This window comes from Phanerochaete carnosa (genome assembly GCF_000300595.1).
Source record: "Phanerochaete carnosa HHB-10118-sp unplaced genomic scaffold PHACAscaffold_951, whole genome shotgun sequence".
Lineage (NCBI taxonomy): Eukaryota > Fungi > Basidiomycota > Agaricomycetes > Polyporales > Phanerochaetaceae > Phanerochaete > Phanerochaete carnosa.
In genome coordinates, this window is record NW_006768578.1 from 1 (window position 1) to 2,255 (window position 2,255).

Here is a 2,255-nt window from a genome sequence, read left to right on the forward strand (position 1 = left end):
CCTTGACGCGCAGACACGCTCTCACACTGAGCACTGGCCACGCCCGGACGAACGCGGTCCGGGTCCCCGCTCTGTAGAAAGTATGAATAACAATGTTGTGAGCCTCGGCGGGGCCTGAGTATACACACAAAGAAAAGCAAGGAATGAGACGGTGAAGCGTTGCAATAAATAATACGGACAAATACAAATGGCGCACACCGTGGCCGAAACTGGAAGATAGTAAGCGACAATCGAGCTCAGGAATCATAAGCAACGTCCAAATGAATGCAACCAGAGGAGAGACAAAATTCATGAAACAAACAAAACTAAAATGTCTGCGCAGTCGCAACAGCCCGTCGACGACGCGTTCTACCCGCATTCGACGCCCATGCCGGTCTTATGCCCTCTCCCCTATATGCTCTCTTCGTCACCGACGTCGCCCGTTTCCTCGCCCTGTTCGCCTACCGGCCCATCTCCCTCCGCCGCTTCCCACGTCTGCTCGACTGCCGTGTCTTGAGCGCCATCTGCAGTGGGCGGCGCGGTCCCTGAGGCTGCGTCCGTGGATGGTCCGCTCGGACGGTTCGTTACGAGCTCTCGTAAGTAATGCTCCCTGGTCTCCGTTGTGTGCTCTTCAGAGCGAGCGTGGACCGGGCGCAGCAACCACTCGGCTTGTTCGGCGATGTCGAGAGTGATCGTGGTGCCGTCGATGGTGTGCTTCGTCGGTACTGACAAGATGTCTTCTCTCGTAACAGAATTCTCAGGACGGAAATGTCTCTCGAATTGCAGTTTGCCTGATTCGAGAGCCCAGGTCAGCTGCGAGCGGCGCAGCACAGAGCACAAGACCTTCTTCGCGCCCTCGAAGCATCCATTCTCCGGCGCATAATACTTGATACAAAGGCGGCGCATGTGCGGGGAATCAATGACGGGTCGCAAGCCGTCCCAAGGAAGGGTGTCCGCAACTCCGACATCGCCAAGTAGGAGTTCGAGATCGATGCTCTCGATATGCGCGAGTGTAGGCCCCGCATCCTGGCCCGCACTTGATCGGCAAAACCTAACTTCAGCGATGATGTCGGGGCCCGCAGGCTGACCTGGACTGAGTGAATAGCAATGGATCTCCACCGCGTCTGGTGAGGGTCCGCCAGTGAGCTTTGCACTATTTGCATAAACTAGAATATCTACCAGGCATATCGCCATCCAGAGACACGTCTACCCGTCCGGGTACCCTCGGTGCCAACGCAAGCAGTCCCTGGAGGGATGTGTCCCATGTGCGGTCGTCAAGGCCCATGAGGCGAGCAGGGTCCACGATGTCTGTAGCAAGTGCCGCTTGAATGGGAGCCACCATATCTTTACAATAACTCATCGTACATAGGAAGTTGTGGCGAGTCGGTGGAGAACGTCGGCGGAGTCTGCGTGGGCGGGCGGGCGGCAACGGGTCAAGGAAGGTCAGTCGCTCGCAATAGCAGTCTTCGAGCGTGGGGAAATTGTCGACGAGCCGTATGAGCTCGGTCTTGCTCGCGAATACAACATCGCGGAGAATGAGAGAGGAGAGTCGGATATAGGATGGGGTGACGGTGGGTATCGACTCGAATGGGGCCCAACGGCCGGCTGTTGATGCAGCATCGCCCGCGCGGTTCTTGACGACACAGCGGAATTTTGTCCCTTGGAGTCGGGTTGAAAGTCCATGAACATGGTGAAGCCAGGGCTTTGCTCCCGTAGCTTCTTGGCGGATATATATCCACCTGATGGACCCGGACAGACATGAAGCTGCGAATCCGGGACTGCTGACGATATTCTTGAGGAACCGTACGTCTTCGGCGCTGCGCAACTCGAGTTCTTGGAAGAGGGTAGGTCTGATGTCTTCGGACCAGTGCTTGCATACGAGGGCAGGCCCAGCGAGCCCGCGCTTCAACTCGCGACGTTCGTCTAAGTCAAGCCAGAGATAATATGGCGGAACACACTGGAGAATGTATGATAGTACTTCAGGTGGTAGATCGGCTCCAGTGGCGCGCGACATCTTCCAAGACGCGAGGCAGACGTATACAAGTCTGGAGGATGTGAGGATGTGAGGGCGAATGAGATGTACAAGGCTGGACGGCGGACGACGCACCTGCGGGGCTATATAACGGCAGCGCACCGCCACTTGCCTCGTGGATACAAGGTTTACAAGGACACGCCCTTGCGGCGCGACGCTTCCACGCATCGAAGCCTCTGATCAAGTCGTCTGCGAGGGAGCAGCAGGCGTCAGCGGCTGTCAACACGCATCATCTCCTGACATC

The 2,255-nt window shown here is 56.9% G+C and overlaps 1 protein-coding gene across 1 annotated transcript; it reads right to left on the bottom strand.

Moving 5' to 3' along the window:
• Positions 1-390: 390 nt before the first annotated feature.
• PHACADRAFT_109377 (uncharacterized protein) lies at positions 391-1,993 on the bottom strand (the record flags this gene model as incomplete). The annotated part of the gene is made up of 2 exons (XM_007403268.1): positions 391-1,103; positions 1,147-1,993. The coding sequence occupies 2 exons, from the start codon at positions 1,991-1,993 to the stop codon at positions 391-393; spliced, it is 1,560 nt and encodes a 519-aa protein (XP_007403330.1).
• Positions 1,994-2,255: the final 262 nt, after the last annotated feature.